Here is a 17,449-nt window from a genome sequence, read left to right on the forward strand (position 1 = left end):
TCGAGTTCCTAGCCAATGAATAGTGTATCAAATGGGTTGTGACATCATGGTATATTCTCTTGACCAGGCAACCCAGATTCTTATTCCTGGCCAAGTCATCAGCAGTTTCCTCATATGAAGAGGGGAAACATGTTACATGAGCTCTTAGTACAGATGACCAGTTACGAAAGGAAAGTGTTTATTCATGTGTCACAACCTGATTTGTTCATTTTACAACACAATGGCTTCAGGTGAAAAAAAAATTCTGTACCTATTACTGTGGCCAAGTATAAATATTTCTTTATCAAATAATGTTTATTCCTGTATTATTAAGAGTAATCAAAAGATACGACCCATGAGGGTAGCAACTGCAGGGAAAGCAAGAAACACAGCCCTTGTGGGGTAGCCTGTGTGATCAAGGCTGATACAATATCAGGAAAGTCTCCAGGCTCTTTCCCTGGCTGTCTTTTGACTGGTATTATCTTGTCCATGTTTGTTCCTTTTCTTGTTTCACAGACCAGGTCTCCTGAAACTCTTGAAATTTACTCTCTTTCACAGGTCAGGTGATGATTTCCGGGATACAATTCGATAACCACACACAAGATGAATTGCCAACACTCCAGATTGAATACTCAACACTCGGTGAGGAGAATAAAGGTTTGTATTTTCGGCACCTGAGGGAAGAGGGAAGGGCACTGAGATTCAGATCAATGACCAATGATCAGTGATTCAATCAATAAGCCTGTTTGTTGAAACCTCAACAGTGCATAAATATTTCATGGTGAATTTAGTGCATGTTCTGCCAGTATGTGTTCATCTAAAAAATTTCTTTACCTACTTACTTTGGACCACAAAGAATATTTAGGTGTCAAATAATGAGTATTCCTCTATCATGAAAAATAATTAGAACAAGCTGGGATGAATGTTCTGCAGGGAATGTAAGAAACAGCCCTGTGTAGGTTGCCTCCTGATACCAAAGCTGAGAATTCATAGGGAAGTCTCCAGGTCCTTTCCCGTGTTCTCTTTTGACTATTGTATATTATCCATATATTTTCCCTCATTTGTCCATTTTTGACGAATACTTTGTTATCCATATGTGATTGTTGTTTTAGTTCATGCACCAGGCCTCCTGGAACTCTTTGGATTTACTGTCTTTCCTAGGTGTGGAGACAAGCCATAAATATGGCCTTGAGAAGCGCTCAGTACTACCTGTGGTTAAAGGCATCCTCGGCGGTGTGCTTAAAGGTTTGTTCTTCCTGCACCTCTGGGGAGAGGACAGGGCACTGAGACTGGAAACAGTGCCCACTGGCCCGTGATTCAATCAAAATTCCTGTTCAGTGAAACCTCAAGAAGAATCCAGATATGTGGGCATTCAGAGAGCTTCTGGGCTGTTAAAACAGGGAAGGTGGTGATGTGAGGGTCCTGTGTTCTTTAGGACATGGAGGCTTCCCAAAACTGCACTTCCACGTTGCCTTGCACATCTCCTCGTTTTGGCATGCCTAGAATTATTCTATATAACAAGTCGTGATGCCTATGTGAGTGGACTTCCTGAGCTTGGTCCTCAGATTAACTGAGTTATTGAACATGGAGGTGGGGTAATGGAACTTCCCAGTTTTAGATACTTTGTCAAATCATGAGGGATGGACGCACATGACTGGCATCTGAAGTGAGGACAGTTCTGAGACCTGAACATGCAGAAGGGATATTCACTCCCCCAATTTCCTCTCTGAATTAAATTGCCTTGCTGCACATCCAGTGGGTGTTTGGGGAATTGGATGTTGTTTCTAGAGACACCACATATTTGTGTCAAGGAAACCCAAGTCACTCTCCCTTGTGCTTTGGGAGCTTGGGTGCATGCTGGGCCCGTGGAGTAATGAAAGTGGGACACTGCACCCAAAGCTATTATCTGTTCTCAGTATTTTCAATGTTCCTGGCAGAGTAGGATAGTATATCAAGTGGGTTGTGACACGGAAGTATCTTGTTCCAACCCTGTCTCCTTCATGCCATGTATCCTCTCCCAAGTCATCTATAATCCTCATCTGAACAGCAGATAAGTGTTGCATGAGTTCTTTGAACATATTACGAGTCATACATATAAAGAGCATGTTCACATTTCATGGCCATTCTTAGTCATTTTTACACCAGGAAATGTTCATGAAAGATTTCTGTACCTACCTACTTGAGGCCAGAAAAAAAGAATATTTGTTGTCAAATAATGATTATCCCTCTATTTAAAAATTAGTCACAGAGACCTGTACCACTGAGAAAGGCAACTGCCGGGAAAGCATGAAACCCAGGCCTTGTGTGGTTGGTTCATGGGACCAAGGCTTGCACAATATTAGAAAATTCCACAGTCCTTTCCTTTGTCTTACTTTGCCTATCATTTTATTTTTCATATTTGAACATTGTCTTGGTTCATGGTCCAATATTCCTGACATTTTTGAAATATTTGTCTTTCATAGGTACCAAGATTTTCGCAAAGGGAGCCAGCATACTAACAGGATTGGCTGAAATAGTCAAGAAAGCACTTAAAGGTTAGGACTTTCTGCACCCCTGGGGAGAGAGGAGGGCGCTGAGGCTGAGATCAGTCACCACTGGCTGACGATTGAATACATATGACTCCTGAGTGAAACCTCAGTAAAAATCCTTATATAAATATTGGCTCAGAGACTTTATGAGGTGGGCAGAAACGGTGATGTGGTGAGGGTGTCTGCTCAGGAGGGCATGGAGGCTCCGTCCATCTCCATTCCTCCCATGCGCTAAAGATCTCCATTTCACTGTTTCTGAGTTTTTCCTGTACATTAATCTGAGAACAGTGATTAAGAGTTTCCTGAATTTGGTCACTGGTTCGATTGAGTTTTTGAGCATGGAGGTGGAATCATGGAAATTTCAAGTTTGAGTCACTTGGTTAGAAGCATGATACCTCGAGAACACATGGCTAGCATCTATAGTCAGGGCAGCCTTGATACCTCAACCTGTGGTATCGGCCCTGACTCCACAGATATGGTATCAAAAATCACTGGACGGGGGCACCTGTTCGGTGTTTCAAATTTGATGCTTAGTGGAAAAACCATGTATTTGGTGTCAGGAGAAATAGACTCACCCAGATTCACCCTCCCCTGTGATTTGAGGCCTCAGGTGAGTCTTGGGGCGAGATGTGTAGTGATAGTAAGACCCTGGACCTGGAAACTCTCACCAGTACTCTGTATTGTTGAGTTCCTAACCAATCTATCATGTATCAAATTAGTTGTGATGTGACAGTGTGTTGTCCTGACTTGGCCACCCACATGCTTCTGTCCTGACCAAGTCATCTGCCGTTTCCTCATCTGATCAAGGGAAATATTAGTTTTGGAACAGGATTCCAAAAGAATGGAACAGTGTTACATTAGTTCTTAGAACAAATGACGAGTTACGAATATAAAGACTTTATTTATGTATCAAGAACAGATTTGTCCATTTTCCAACACAATGTGTTATTGTGAAAAAAGATTCTGTACCTGCATGTTTTGGCCAGGGTAAATATTTCTTTGTGAAGTAATGTTCATTCCTGTATTGTTAAGAGTAATCAAGATATGTTGAGCCACATAGGAGGGCAACTGCAGGGAAAGCAAGAAGCTCAGCCCTCGTGGGGTAGACTGTGGGAGCAAGGCTGATACAACATAATGAAAGTGACCAGGCCCTTTCCCTTGTTGTCTTTTGACTGTTATTATCTCATCCATGTTTGATCCTTTTCTTATTTCCATCACCAAGACCTCCTGAAACTCTTGCAATTTACCCTCTTTCATAGGTCAGGTGATGATTTCCGGGATTCATTTCGATAACCATACACGAGAGGAATTGCCAACACTCCAGATTGAATACTTAACCCTCAGTGAGGACAATAAAGGTTTGTATTTTCTGCACTCTGGGAAGAGGGACGGGCGCTGAGATTCAGATCAATGATCAATGACCAATGATTCAATCAATACGCCTGTTTATTGAAACCTCAATTGTGCATGAATATTTCGTGGTGAATTTAGTGCTAGTTCCTCCAAGATGTACTCACGTCAAAAGATTTCTTTACCCCCATACTTTCAACCACAAAGAATATTTGGGTGTCAAATAATGACTATTTCTCTATCATGAAAAATAATTAGAGCCAACTGGGATGAATATTCTGCAGGGAATGTAAGAAACAGCCCTGTGTAGGATGCCTCCTGATACCAAAGCGGAGATGTTATTAGGAAAATCTCCAGGCCGTTTCTCACATCCCCTTTGACTATTGCATATTATCCATATTTTTTCCCTCATTTGTCCATTTTTGCGACTATTTTGTTATCCATATGTGATCGTTGTTTTAGTTCATGAACCAGGCCTCCTGGAACTCTTGGATTTACTGTCTTTCCTAGGCATGGAGACAAGCCATAAACCGGGCCTTGAGAAGCGCTCAGTACTACCTGTGGTTAAAGGCATCCTCGGCGGTGTCCTTAAAGGTTTGTTCTTCTTGTACCTCTGGGAGAGGAAGGGCCCTGAGACTGGGAACAGTGCCCACTGGCCCATCATTTAATCAAAATTCCAGTTTAGTGAAACTTCAAGAAGAATCCACAAATGTGGGCATTCAGAGAGCTTCTGGGCTGTTAAAACAGGGAGGGTGATGATGTGAGGTTTCTCTGTTCTCTAGGATATGGAGGTTCCCCACAACTCCACTTCCACATTACCTTGCACATCTATTCATTTTGGTGTGCCTAGAATTATCCTTAATAACAAGGCATGATCCCTATGTGAGTGGTCTTTCTGAGTTTGGTCATCAGATTAACTGAGTTATTGAACATGGAGTTGGGGTAATGTAACTTCCCAGTTTTAGACAGTTTGCCAAGTCATGAGGAATAGGCACACACAGCTGGCTTCTGAACTCAGGACAATTCTGAGACTCAAAATGCAGAATGTATGTTAACTCCACCAGTTTCAGCTCCTAATTAAATTGCCGTGTGGCACACCCTGTGGGTGTTTGGGTAACGGGATGTTGTTTCTAGAGATGTCACATATTTGGTGTCAAGGAAACCCAAGTCACTCTCCCTTGTGCTTTGGGGGCTCAGGTGAGTGCTGGGCCCATGGAGTAATGAAAGTGGGACACTGCACCCAGAAGCTGTTACCAGTTACCGGTATTTTCAGAGTTCCAGGGAGAATAGGATAGTATATCAAGTGGGTAGTGAGTTTTTTGGACCCTGTCACTCTTATGCCATATGCCCTCCAACAAGTCAAGTATAGTCCTCATCTGAACAGCAGATAAATGTTGCATGAGTTTTTGAATATACTATGAGTCATCAATATAAATAGCTTATTCACATTTCATTGCCATGTTTGATCATTTTAAAGCAGTAAATGTTCATGAAATATTTCTGTAGCTACTTACTTGGGGCCATAAAGAACAAATATTTATGGGACAAGTAATGATTATCCCTCTGTTTAAAAATGAATCACCCAGACCTGGAGCACTGAGAAGAGCAACTGCCGGGAAAGCATGAAACCCAGGCCTGTGTAGTTGGTTCATGGGACCAAGGCTTGTACAATATTAGAAAATTCTCCATGCCTTTCCTCTGTCTTACCTTTTCCTATCATTTTATTTTTCATACCTGAACATTTTCCTGGTTCATGGTACAATATTCCTGAAATGTTTGTCTTTCATAGGTGCCAAGATTTTTGGAAAGGGAGCCAGTATACTAACAGGATTGGCTGAAATAGTCAAGAAAGCACTTAAAGGTTAGGACTTTCTGCACCTCTGGGGTGAGAGGAGGGCACTGAGACTGAGGTCAGTCACCACTGGCTGATGATTCAATATGTACGACTCTTGAGTGAAACCGCAATAAAAGTCCATAAACATTGGCTCAGAGAATTTATAAGGTGGCACTAAATGGTCGTGAGTTGAGGGTGCTGTGCTCAGGAGGGCATGGAGTCTGCATCCAACTCCACTACAGCCGTGCCCTAAAAATCTCCATTTCACTGTTTCTGCGTTTTTTCCTGTACGCTACTCTGAGAACAGTGATTAAGAGTTCTCCTGAATTTGTTCACTGGTTTGAGTGAGTTTTTGGGCAAGGAGGTAGAGTCAAAATTTCAAGTTTTAGTCACTTATTCAGAAACATGATAACCCGAGAACACGTGACTGGCATCTGAAGTCTGGGAGATCTCGATACCTCAAACTGTGGCATCAGCACTAGCTCCAGTTAGAGTCTCAGAGATCAACGGACATGGGGTACCCTGTTGGGTGTAGGGAATTGGATTGTTGTTGGAAAAACCACATACTTGGTGTCAGGAAAAAACCCAGACTCACCCTCCCCTGTGATTAGATGGCTCAGATGAGGCTTGGGAGAGGTGAGTAGTGAAAGTTAGCCCCGGGACCTGGAAACTCTCACCAGTTTTCTGTATGTTGAGTTCCTAGCCAATGAATAGTGTATCAAATGGGTTGTGACATCATGGTATATTGTCTTGACTAGGTATCTCACTTGCTTACTCCTGGCCAAGTCATCAGCAGTTTCCTCACCTGAACAGGGGAAATATGTTACATGAGCTCTTAGTACAGATGACCAGTTACGAAAGGAAAGTGTTTATTCATGTGTCACAACCTGATTTGTTCATTTTACAACACAATTCCTTTAACTGAAAGAAAAAAATTTCTCTACCTACTTTCTGTGGCCAAGTATAAATATTTCTTTATCAAATAATGTTTATTCCTGTATTATTAAGAGTAATCAAAAGATCTGAGCCACGAGGGGAGCAGCTGCAGGGAAAGCAAGAAACGCAACCCTTGTGGGGTAGCCTGTGTGATCAAGGCTGATACAATATCAGGAAAGTCTCCAGGCCCTTTCCCTGGCTGTCTTTTGACTGGTATTATCTTGTCCATGTTTGTTCCTTTCTTGTTTCAGAGACCAGGTTTTCTGAAACCTTTGAAATATACTCTCCTTCATAGGTCAGGTGATGATTTCCGGGATACAATTCGATAACCACACACAAGATGAATTGCCAACACTCCAGATTGAATACTCAACACTCAGTGAGGAGAATAAAGGTTTGTATTTTCGGCACCTGAGGGAAGAGGGAAGGGCACTGAGACTTAGTTCATGACCAATGATCAGTGATTCAATCAATAAGCCTGTTTGTTGAAACCTTAACAGTGCATAAATATTTCATGGTGAATTTAGTGCATGTTCTGCCAGTATGTATTCATCTAAAAAATTTCTTTACCTACTTATTTTGGGCCACAAAGAATATTTAAGTGTCAAATAATGAGTATTCCTCTATCATGAAAAGTGATTAGAACATACTGGGATGAATGCTCTGCAGGGAATGTAAGAAACAGCCCTGTGTAGGTTGCCTCCTGATACCAAAGCTGAGGCATTATTAGGAAAGTCTCCAGGCCCTTTTCTACATTCTCTTCTGACTATTCCATGTTAGCCACATTTTTTCCCCTTGTTTGTCCATTTTTGACGACTATTTTGTTATCCATGTGTGATCGCTATTTTAGTCCATGGACCAGGCCTCCTGGAATTCTTGGAATTTACTGTCTTTCCTAGGTGTGGAGACAAACCATAAACATGGCCTTGAGAAGCGCTCAGTACTACCTGTGGTTAAAGGCATCCTCGGAGGTGTGCTTAAAGGTTTGTTCTTCCTGCACCTCTGGGCAGAGGCCAGGGCACTGAGACTGGGAACAGTGCCCACTGGCCCGTGATTCAATCAAAATTCCTGTTCAGTGAAACCTCAAGAAGAATCCAGAAATGTGGGCATTCAGAGAGCTTCTGGGCTGTTAAAACAAGGAGGGTGGTGATGTGAGGGTCATGTATCTCTAGGACATGGCGGCTCCCCACAGCTCCACTTCCATATTGCCTTGCACATCTACTCATTTTGGTGTTCCTAGAATTATCCTTAGTAACAAGGTGTGATCCCTATGTGAGTGATCTTCCTGAGTTTGGTCCTCAGATTAACTGAGTTATTGAACATGGAGGTGGGGTAATGGAACTTCCCAGTTTTAGACACTTTGTCAAATCATGAGGGATGGACGCACATGGCTGGCATCTGAAGTGAGGACAGTTCTGAGACCTCAACAAGCAGAATGTATATTCACTCCCCTGATTTCCTCTCTGAATTAAATTGCCTTGCTGCACACCCAGTGGGTGTTTGGGGAATTGGATGTTGTTTCTAGAGACACCACATATTTGTGTCAAGGAAACCCAAGTCACTCTCCCTTGTGCTTTGGGAGCTTGGGTGCATGCTGGGCCAGGGAGTAATGAAAGTGGACACTGCACCCAAAGCTATTATCTGTTCTCAATATTTTCAGTGTTCCTGGCAGAGTAGGATAGTATATCAAGTGGGTAGTGACACGGAAATATCTTGTTCCAACCCTGTCTCCTTCATGCCATGTATCCTCTCCCAAGTCATCTATAATCCTCATCTGAACAGCAGATAAGTGTTGCATGAGTTCTTTGAACATATTACGAGTCATACATACAAACAGTATGTTCACATTTCATGGCCATTCTTAGTCATTTTTACACCAGGAAATGTTCATGAAAGATTTCTGTACCTACCTACTTGGGGCCAAAAAAAAAAAAGAATATTTGTTGTCAAATAATGATTATCCCTCTATTTAAAAATTAGTCACAGAGACCTGTACCACTGAGAGAGGCAACTGCTGGGAAAGCATGAAACCCAGGCCTTGTGTGGTTGGTTCATGGGACCAAGGCTTGCACAATATTAGAAAATTCCACAGTCCTTTCCTTTGTCTTACTTTGCCTATCATTTTATTTTTCATATTTGAACATTGTCTTGGTTCATGGTCCAATATTCCTGACATTTTTGAAATATTTGTCTTTCATAGGTACCAAGATTTTTGCAAAGGGAGCCAGCATACTAACAGGATTGGCTGAAATAGTCAAGAAAGCACTTAAAGGTTAGGACTTTCTGCACCCCTGGGGAGAGAGGAGGGCGCTGAGGCTGAGATCAGTCACCACTGGCTGACGATTGAATACATATAACTCTTGAGTGAAACCTCAGTAAAAATCCTTATATAAATATTGGCTCAGAGACTTTATGAGGTGGGCAGAAACGGTGATGAGGTGAGGGTGTCTGCTCAGGAGGGCATGGAGGCTCCGTCCATCTCCACTCTCCCATGCCCTAAAGATCTCTCCATTTCACTGTTTCTGATTTATTTCCTATACATTAATCTGAGAACAGTTTAATAAGGGTTTCCTGAGTTTGGGCACTGGTTCGATTGAGTTTTTGAGCATGGAGGTGGAATCATGGAAATTTCAAGTTTGAGTCACTTGGTTAGAAGCATGATACCTCGAGAACACATGGCTAGCATCTATAGTCAGGGCAGCCTTGATACCTCAACCTGTGGCATCGGCCCTGACTCCACAGATACGGTAATAAAAATCAATGGACAGGGAGTGGACCATTGGGTGTTTCAGATTGGATGCTTGGTGGAGAAACCACATATTTGGTGTCAGGAGAAATAGACTCACCCAGACTCATCCTCCGCTGTGATTTGAGGCCTCAGGTGAGTCTTGGGACGACGTGTGTAGTGATAGTAAGACCCTGGACCTGGAAACTCTCACCAGTTCTCTGTATTGTCAAGTTCCTAGTCAACCTATCATGTATCAAATTAGTTGTGATGTGACAGTATGTGGTCCTAACCTGGCCACTTACATGCTTCTGTCCTGACCAAGTCATCTGCCGTTTCCTCACCTGAACAAGGGAAATATTAGTTTTGGAACAGGGTTCCAAAAGGGTGGAACAGGGTTACATTAGTTCTTAGAATAGGTGACGAGTTATGAATAGAAAGACTGTATTCACGTGTCAAGAACAGATTTGTCTATTTTCCAACACAATGTGTAATTGTGAAAAAAGATTCTGTACCTGCATGCTTTGGCCACAGGAAAATATTTCTTTATCAAATAATGTTCATTCCTGTATTATTAAGAGTAATCAAAAGACGTTGAGCCACGTAGGAGGGCAATTTCAGGGAAAGCAAGAAGCTCATCCTTTTTGGGGTAGACTGTGGGAGCAAGGCTGATACAACATAATGAAAGTGAACAGGCCCTTTTCCTTGTTGTCTTTTGACTGTTATTATCTCATCCATGTTTGATCCTTTTCTTATTTCCATCACCAAGTCCTCCTGAAACTCTTGCAATTTATCCTCTTTCATAGGTCAGGTGATGATTTCCGGGATTCAATTCGATAACCATACACAGGAGGAATTGCCAACACTCCAGATTGAATACTCAATACTCAGTGAGGAGAATAAAGGTTTGTATTTTCTGCACCTTGGGAAAGAGCGAAGGGCAGTGAGATTGAGATCAATGACTAGTGACTAATGATTCAATCAATAAATCTATATCTTGAGACCTCAACATTGCATAAATGTTTCATGGTGAGTTTTGTGCATGTTCCCCCAGGATGTATAAATCTCAAAAAACTTCACCTTCTTAGTTTGGGCAAGGATAAATATTTAGGTGTCAAATAGGAAGTATCCTGCTATCATGAAAAGAAATTAGAAAAACTTGGTATGAGTGTTCTGCAGGGAATTTGTGAAACAGTCCTCTGTAGGTTGACTCTTGATACCAAAGCTGAGAAATTATTAGGAAAGTCTCCTGTCCCTTTCCCATGTCCTGTTTTGAATATTGTTTATTATCCATATTTGTTCCCTCCTTTGTCCACTCTTCACTACCATTTTATTGGGCATATTCAATCCTTGTTTTAGTTCATGGACCAGGCCTCCTGAAATCTGGAATTTTCTGTTTTTCATAGGTGTGGAGACAAGCCATAAACGGGTGCTTGAGAAGCGTTCAGTAGTACATGTGGTCAAAAGTATCCTCGGCGGTGTGATTACAGGTTTGATCTTCTTGTATTTCTGGGGAGAGGAGAGGGCCCTGATTTTTGGAACCAGTAACCACTGGCCAATGATTCAATCAAAATACCTGTTTAATGAAACCATAAGAGGAATCCATAGAAGTTGGCATTAAGAAAGCTTTTGGGCTGTTAAATTAGTGAGGTTGGTGATGTGAGGGTCCTGTGTTCTCTAGGACATGGAGGCTTCCCACAACTCCACTTCCACTTTGCCTTGCACATCTGTTCATTTTGGTGTGTCTAGATTTATCCTTAATATTATTGTGAGATCCGCATTTGAGTTGTCTTCTTGAGTTTGGTCATCAGTTTAACTGAGTTATTGAACATGGAGATGGGGTAATGGAACTTCCCAGTTTTAGACACTTTGTCAAATCATGAGGAATGTGCCCACATGGCTGGTATCTGAAGTGAGGACAGTTCTGAGACCTCAACATGCAGAATGTATATTCACTCCCCCGATTTCCTCTCCGAATTAAATTGTCTTGCTGCACACCCAGTGGGTGTTTGGGGAATTGGATGTTGTTTCTAGAGACACCACATATTTGGTGTCAAGGAAACCCAAGTCACTCTCCCTTGTGCTTTGGGAGCTCAGGTGAGTGCTGGGCCAGGGAGTAATGAAAGTGGGACACTGTACCCAGAAGCCGTTACCAATTATCGATATTTTCAGAGTTCTATGCAGAATAGGATAGTATATAAAGTGGGTTGTGACAGGGTGTATCTTGCTCAGACCTTTTCACCCTCATGCCGTGTGTCCTCTGGCAAGTCATCTATAGTCCTCATCTGAACAGCAGACAAGCGCTACATGAGTCCTTTGAACATGAAGTGAAGTGAAGTTTCTTCAGTTGTGTCCGACTCTTTGAGACCCATGAACTATAGCCTGCCAGGTTCCTCTGTCCATGGCATTTTCCAGGCAAGAATCCTGGAGTGGGTTGCCATTTCCTTCTCCACTGAACATATTATCAGTCATAAATATAAGCAGTTTATTCACATTTCATGACCATGTTTGGTCATTTTCCACAGGATATGTTCATGAAATATTTCTCTACCTACTTACTTGGGGCCAGAAAAAAAAAATATTTATGGGTCAAATAATGATTATCCCTTTATTTAAAAATTAACCACACAGACCCTGACCATTCAGAAATGGAACTGCTGGGAAAGGATGCAAACCAGCCCTTGGCCCATGGGACCAAGCCTTGAACAATATTAGCAAATTGTCCAGGCCTTTTCCTTTGTCCACTTTTTCCTATCATTTTATTTTTCATATTTGAATGTTGTCCTGGTTCATGGTCCAACAGTCGTGAAAATTTTGAAATGTTTGTTTTTCTTAGGTACCAAGATTTTCGGAAAGGGAACCAGTATACTAACAGGATTGGCCGAAATAGTCAACAAAGCCCTTAAAGGTTAGAACTTTCTGCACCTCTGGGGAGAGAGGAGGGCACTGAGACTGAGATCAGTCACTACTGGCTGACAATTCAATACATATGCCTATTGAGTGAAGCCTCAATAAAATCCATAAATATTGGCTCAGAGAGCTCATGAGGTGGGAAGAATCAGTCATGAGGCGAGGGTGCTCTGCTCAGGAAGGCATGGAGGCTCTGTCCATCTCCACTTCTCCCATGTGTGAAAGATCTCCTCCATTTCATGGTTTCTGAGTTTTCTCCTGTATGTTAATCTGAGAACAATGATTAAGAGTTTTCTGAATTTGGTCGCTGGTTCGATCGAGTTTTTGAGCATGGAGGTGGAGTCATGGAAATTCCAAGTTTCAGTCACTTGGTCAGAAACATGATAACTCGAGAACACAAGGCTGGCATCTGAGGTCAGAGCAGTCTTGATACCTCAACCTATGCCATCGGCCCTGACTCCACAGATATGATATCAGAAGTCAATGGACAGTGGGAGGCCTGTTGGGTGCTGGGAATTGGATGGTTGGTGGAAAAACCACGTATTTTTTGTCAGGAAAGACAGACTCAGCCAGGCTCACCCTCCCCTGTGATGTGAGGGCTCTGGTGAGGCTTGGGGAGAAGTGAGTAGTCAAAGTAAGCCCCTGGACCTGGAAACGCTCACCCGTTATTTATGTTGTCGAGTTCCTAGCCAATCAATAGTATATCAAATGTGATGTGACATGACAGTATCTTGTCCTGACCAGGCCGCCACATGCTTGTGTCCTGGGCAAGTCATCAGCAGTTTCCTCATCTGAACAGGGGGAGACAGGTTACATTAGTTCTTAGAATAGATGACGAGTTATGAATAGAAACAGTTTATCCATGTGTCATGGCCAGATTTGTCCACTTCCCACCACAATGTGTTAATCTGAAAAAATATTCTCTACCTACTTGCTGTGGCCAAGTAAAAATATTTCTCTATTAAATAATGTTTATTCCTGTGTTGTTAAGAGTAATCAGAAGATGTCAAACCATGGAGGAGGGCAACTGCAGGGAAAGCAAGAAACACAGTCCTTGTGGGGTAGCATGTGGGAGCAAGGCTGATAAAATATAATGAAAGTCTCCAGGCCCTTTCCCTTGTTGTTTTTTGACTGTTATTATCTTACCCATGTTTGATCCTTTTCCTGTTTCACGGACCAGGCCTCCTGAAACTCTTGAAATTTACACTCCTTCACAGGTCAGGTGATGATATCCGGAATACAGTTTGATAACCATACACAAGAGGAATTTCCTACACTCAATATGGAATACTCAACACTCACTGAGGAGATGAAAGGTTTGTAATGTCTGTGCCTTGGGGAAGAGGGAAGGGCACTGAGATTCAGATCAATGACCAATGACCAATGATTCAATCAGTAAGACTATTTATTGAAACCTGAACAATGCATAAATATTTGGGTTCAGAGTTTTCTGGGTGGTCAATACCATTGTGAGGGTGCTGTGTTCCCTGGGAATGGAGGCTCCACACACCTTCACTGCCCCTTTTCCCTACTCCTCTCCTCCATTTCACTGTGAATGTTTCATGTATATTCATCTGGGAACAGTAAGTAAGTGTTGTCCAAAGTTTGGTCATCATTAACACTCAGTTATTGAACATGGAGTTGGGATCATGGACCTCTCCATTTTAACCATTTGGTCATAAGCAAAACTGAGTGGGGACCACGTTGCTTGCACTAAAGTGCAAGGACAGTCTTGGGTGCTCAGCCTGTGGGATCTGCAGTGACTGCATAGATTTCATACCAGACATCAGTTGACCGGGGGACACCCAGTGGGTGTTTGGAGAATGGCTTAATGTTGGTAGAGACACCATATATTTGTGATAAGACAAACCCAGGCTCAGTCTGCCCTTTGATTTGGGGGCTTAGGTTACCTTATATACAAGGAAGTAATGAAAGTAGGTCACCAGCTCCAGAAACTCTTACAAGTAAACAGTGTTTCCTGAATTCCTGGTAGAATCATATATTATATCAGATGAGTTGTGTGACACCAGAGCAACTTGTCCTGGCTCTACCATCCACATGCTCTGTTTCATGGGAAAAGTTATCTGCAACTTCCTCACCTGAAGAGGGGAAATATGTTACATACATCCTTTGAACAGAGTTCCAGTCATGAGTATAAAGAATTTATGCCCTGCCGCCTTAGTGTCTACAGCATTTGAAAGTTTAGTTTCCTGACCAGGAATTGAAAGTAGGACTACTTAATTGGAATACAGATTCCTAACCACTGGACCACCTCAGAAGTCTTATAGATGTTCTTCAGCTTATCAGAGGCATTATACCTATCTTTCTTAAAAGACTTAATGAAGAGATATACATTTATGCATGATTACTATATCATGCCATCCCTAGCAACGTTCATATTCTGTCCCAGAAGGGGTGTTTTCACATGGGCATTTCAATCTGACCATACTCCACAACCCTAACATTCTCTCTTGCAAACAAACCGGTGGTTCTAGTTGTTGTCCTTGTACGGAGCAGTGGTGACCATCCTCATGACTGTGCCATTGTCCCTCTAGTTTCACCAACTACTATGCCTGCTTTCTGCGTGGAGCCTAAATTTGTGGGTGTCTGCAAGGCCACGATGGTCAGGTACTTCTTCAATGCCCAGACCGGGTACTGTGAGCTGTTTTTATATGGCGGTTGTGGAGGAAACAGAAACAACTTCCTAACATTGGAGGACTGCAGGCAGACCTGCCATCCAAAGGCACAGTCCCTGTGGTAAGACAGGGGGCAGGGCACGTAGGAGGGGAAGGGCTGGGGAAGGAAGTGGGGAGCTCAGGGGGCCACACACCACTCACCCTGCAGAGTCCTCCCCCTCGCTGCTGCCAGGAGGAGAGGCTGCAGTGTCCTGTGAAACCCACACTGAGCGAGTTCTCCAGGGAGAGAATGGCAGAAGGTCAACCCCTGATGCCTCTTTGTGGGCATCTGAGCCTGATCACATGCTCCTCTTTCTTAGATGGGAACACTGATTCAGCCATCCTCCAGGGCAGGTCTGCAGTGCTCCTGAGCACCCCACCTAGGCTTAGAAAACTCACTTCCTTCTTGTTTGTGATTCGGGAATGTGGTTCCATATTTTTCTGAAAATACAGGATCTATTAAGTTGACCATTGTCCAGGTCTGGGACTACACTGATGCATTCAACAAGTTCCTTTCTTTTTGCAGAGGACACGCGAAGAGTAGTCCCTGAAACTCTGATGTCCGAGGAGGACTCCTGCAGGGCTGGGCTGTGTCTACATCTGAACGTCTTCAGTCTCCTCACAGTCCTTCTCTCCCTGCCTTCCTCAGCAGAGTGTGCCTATTTCCTTTCCTCTATTGGTCAACACGTCTAATTCTCTTCTATCCAGGTGGCTTTCATCACCGTGAGAGCATGTCTTCCGTTTACCCCTAGCACTTCACACAGTTCCTGACACCAATGAGGCTGTTTATAATTATTTGAGTAAGGAAGGACTAAGGTAGGAGCACATTCCTCATGACCACATTAACTCAGAGCCTGCAGTGTAACACAGGATTTTTGTTTTCATCCCCATCCTCATGGCATCCTCACTTTCATCCTTGTCCCCACCATCACTGCTCTCCTTGTGGGTGTCCAAGGTGGTACTTCCAGCATCCAGTTCTGAGTATCAGTCATGAGAGAAGAGTTTCATTTAAAAATGTTTCTTGACTGTACAATGATTTGCAGTTTTCATTTCTGTAGCCTCAAGCACTATGGGTTATATTTCAATAAATGCACATTCAAAATTAAACTGACTAGAGTGGAGTCTGTTGTTTGTAATTACAAACCTCAACCAATAGGGTCCATGGAAATGGTGGTCCTTCTCACTGTTCTGCAGACTGTGAGCACCTAACCTTTACCTTTCCACAGACTGTGCCTTACTGAGTATAGGAAGCAAACTCATTATGTCATCAATGACTTCTTAATAGCTGCACCAGTTACACAGAATCCTGGGAGATACACATGTCAACATGACAGCTTTTCTTCCTTACCTCTAAGTTCAGTCAAACTGGGGGGCAGGCTGTCCTCCTGACTCTCAGAAGGAGAATAGGCGTGAGGTTCAGTTGTCCACTTCTCTAAGAAATCCGATTCCTTGAGGTCACATGTGGGGAGGTCACATGTGAGGTTCAGTTGTCCACTTTTCTAAGAAATCCGATTCCTTGAGGTCACATGTGGGGAGGGGGCTTCTAACTTCAGATAAAGAAAGGGCAACTACTGTTTAGTATCCTTGGCTCTGTGTTAGCATTTTGCCTGCATTTTTCTATTCATCATGCTAAGAATCCTTCACGGGAGGAAATGGAGACAAAGAGATGGCACTTAGGTGCTGTATTCATTTGCAAATATGGCGGGTCCCCACTCTCCCAGGAAGGGGGTCTTTGATGATGCTTTCTTGCTCAGCATCTTGGAAGATTTAGAATGAAGGCGACTTTGGAAACAGATAGTATCTGTTTCACCATGTCACGGAGACCAGAGCAAGTATTAGTATTTGAATAAAGGAGTGTACTCTTTTTCATATCTTTCCAGTCCTGGGAAAACTGTCAACATCTCTGAGCTTTGCTTTCTTTATAAAAATAAGGAGAAGGCTTGTACTTGTCAATGTTTCTAACCAGAGAACACTAAAACACTCCCGTTTCTAGTTAAACTCATTGAGTTTATTACTCACTGCAGCAAGGAAGTGGTATTATCTTGGCTAATAATATGCAGTCCTCTTAAGACAATGTTAGAAAGAACTTATAAGATGTGGGCTTCTGAGCTGAATTTGGGGATGATTTCAGATAGCTGGCTTTGTCTGGATGAATGATATTTAGGAAGTGTAATAGTTCTCTGAGTATCTTAATCTTAACTCTAAGAGGCAAAGACTAGATAGGGGTTAGAGTTGTACTTGGCCAAGAACTGACAGTCACTCAAGATAGGAAGGTGTATGGTCATACTGATGGTTTGTGTAATGTTTCCTTTGCTCTGTGCTCAAACATGATTATCCAATGTCCTATTTTTGTGTAGATCTTTCACCAACCCAGAATGGTCTCCTCTGGTGTGGAAGCATTGTACAATATGTTTATGTTGAGCAGGAGAACAGAAGGGCCATTGTGGTACCAGCTCAGGTCTTGGAACTCAGAGGTTGCTTTTCTCTTTCTCAATCTCAAAGGGTCGTGATG

General features: G+C 42.7%; 1 protein-coding gene across 1 annotated transcript in view; it reads left to right on the top strand.

The window, feature by feature from the left end:
• Positions 1-15,023, top strand: part of LOC136157194 (uncharacterized) — a 112,119-nt gene extending 97,096 nt beyond the window's left edge. Inside the window, 13 exon segments of the mRNA XM_065919189.1 lie at positions 538-636; positions 1,141-1,193; positions 1,195-1,224; positions 5,647-5,677; positions 5,680-5,718; positions 6,923-7,021; positions 7,527-7,610; positions 8,828-8,899; positions 10,159-10,257; positions 10,759-10,842; positions 12,189-12,260; positions 13,480-13,578; positions 14,818-15,023. Of these exon segments, the coding sequence (XP_065775261.1) occupies positions 538-636; positions 1,141-1,193; positions 1,195-1,224; positions 5,647-5,677; positions 5,680-5,718; positions 6,923-7,021; positions 7,527-7,610; positions 8,828-8,899; positions 10,159-10,257; positions 10,759-10,842; positions 12,189-12,260; positions 13,480-13,578; positions 14,818-15,023 (1,067 nt within the window).
• The last annotated feature ends 2,426 nt before the right edge of the window (positions 15,024-17,449 follow it).

This window comes from Muntiacus reevesi, chromosome 2, assembly GCF_963930625.1.
Source record: "Muntiacus reevesi chromosome 2, mMunRee1.1, whole genome shotgun sequence".
NCBI lineage: Eukaryota > Metazoa > Chordata > Mammalia > Artiodactyla > Cervidae > Muntiacus > Muntiacus reevesi.